Genomic DNA, 1,687 nt, shown 5'->3' with positions numbered 1-1,687 from the left:
TGCTGAAAGCTTTTTCATACCTAATTCATCATGTATTATGTTATTCATATGTTCATAACTAATGTTCACAATGTCAGCAATATCTCTCAATTTAATTCTTCGATCTTGTGTGACAATTTTGTACACTTTTTCTACCGTTTCTGGAGTCGTAACCTCTTTTGGCCTCCCAGAGCGTGGCTCATCTTTGGTGCTTATCCGACCACGTTTAAACTCGTTTACCCAATTGTAAACTGTTGCATTTGAGGGTGCATGTTCCCCTAATACTGTCTGCAACTCCTCAATAATTTGTTTCTGGTTTAAACCTTTCAAATGAAAGTACTTTATAACAGCACGAAGTTCACTTTTTTCCATTTTTAATAAAAATACAATAGTGTTTTGCAAAAATAATTCTCAAAAAAGTACCGTTTGACCATATGTTATGAAATTTTGACAGCTCGCTTTTGACAGTTCACTTTTAACATTCACAATAATTAAGTAAATTAATGACCGATAGATGTCGCAATTCTAACGACTTTTCAATCCACCCTCGTGCACTACAANATACATATACTGCATATATTACATACATACATACACTACATACATAGCTAACATGCCTGGTCACATACATTACATATATACATAAACTATAATGTACAAATAAACATGTTTGTCTCATAAGTAACAAAAGAATATGATAACATTGTAAACAACCTTCAATAACAAATTTAATCACTAAACCAATAACAAACACCATTTATCATCAGTAGTAGAAATGGTATAAATAGATGTAAGCATAAACATGTAAGGAGTTCGAGATTATACGAATTCAAATAAAGAGCTCTTGCTCAGAAAAATACAAAAATATTTTGTTTTATAACTTTCCTGACTTGAGTATTAAACTCAGGCGAACGTTAGTGTTCAGTGTTGCCAGAACTTTTTGGACGAACCGGCTAAATTGGCAAATAAAACCGGCTAAAAACGGCTAAAATGTTTCAACTAAATTTCACATGTTTTATTTAAATAAATCACGAGTAAAAAGAAAGGAAAAAATTTTGCCAGCAAGAATTTGCAATTAGGAAAAACATATGATTGTGGCACATGGTTGGATTTTTTGTCGACGATAATTTGAATAAACAAGTTCGTTAAATTTAAAAATTTACAAATTGGAGCGATTTTAAAATGAAAAACGTAAGTTAATACTTGTTTACTTAATTAATTTAGTTAATCCAATGATTTGAAAGGTACTCGGCAGAAAAAAACTGTATTCTTAATCGGAATGCAATCTCAACCAGAGGCGATATAGTAAACCCGACAAAGAAATTGAAACGTAGGTTGAGGAAAGTCGGACTGACAAGATATATACACGTAGATCCTGTTTTTTGCGCCTCTGAAAGAATTTTAAAAATTCTATACAAATTTCTTTTGTTTGAAATGCAACCGTGGACACTAGCTGGCAGAAAAACTTGCAAATTTGCGTTCGTACAGAAAATTGCAAGTTTCTCTACATGAGAGAGAATTTGGGAGCATTTTTTCTTACTACCTGATATTTTGAGTGATAATTCTCGCTGGATTTTCGACGAACAAACCTATTGTCTTCCCTACAAGGCCTTTTCAGACTGACCGATTCTCAATACACTCAAATAGAAACCAATACATATAAAAAACGCTGTAAAAAGTTCCCTTCAATTTTAAGGCAGTAAAACAA

The 1,687-nt window shown here is 32.3% G+C and overlaps 1 protein-coding gene across 1 annotated transcript; it reads right to left on the bottom strand.

Moving 5' to 3' along the window:
• Nucleotides 1–20: 20 nt before the first annotated feature.
• Nucleotides 21–351, bottom strand: LOC108378710 (putative uncharacterized protein FLJ37770; the record flags this gene model as incomplete). Its single annotated transcript, XM_017635013.1, has 1 exon — nt 21–351. A coding segment is annotated over exon 1 (331 nt), but the record flags the coding sequence as incomplete, so codon positions are not given.
• Nucleotides 352–1,687: the final 1,336 nt, after the last annotated feature.

The sequence above is a fragment of the Rhagoletis zephyria genome, unplaced genomic scaffold (assembly GCF_001687245.7).
Source record: "Rhagoletis zephyria isolate East Lansing unplaced genomic scaffold, Rhagoletis_zephyria_1.1 Rzeph_scaffold_14732, whole genome shotgun sequence".
NCBI classification, from domain to species: domain Eukaryota; kingdom Metazoa; phylum Arthropoda; class Insecta; order Diptera; family Tephritidae; genus Rhagoletis; species Rhagoletis zephyria.
This window is presented reverse-complemented; position numbering and strand designations above follow the sequence as displayed.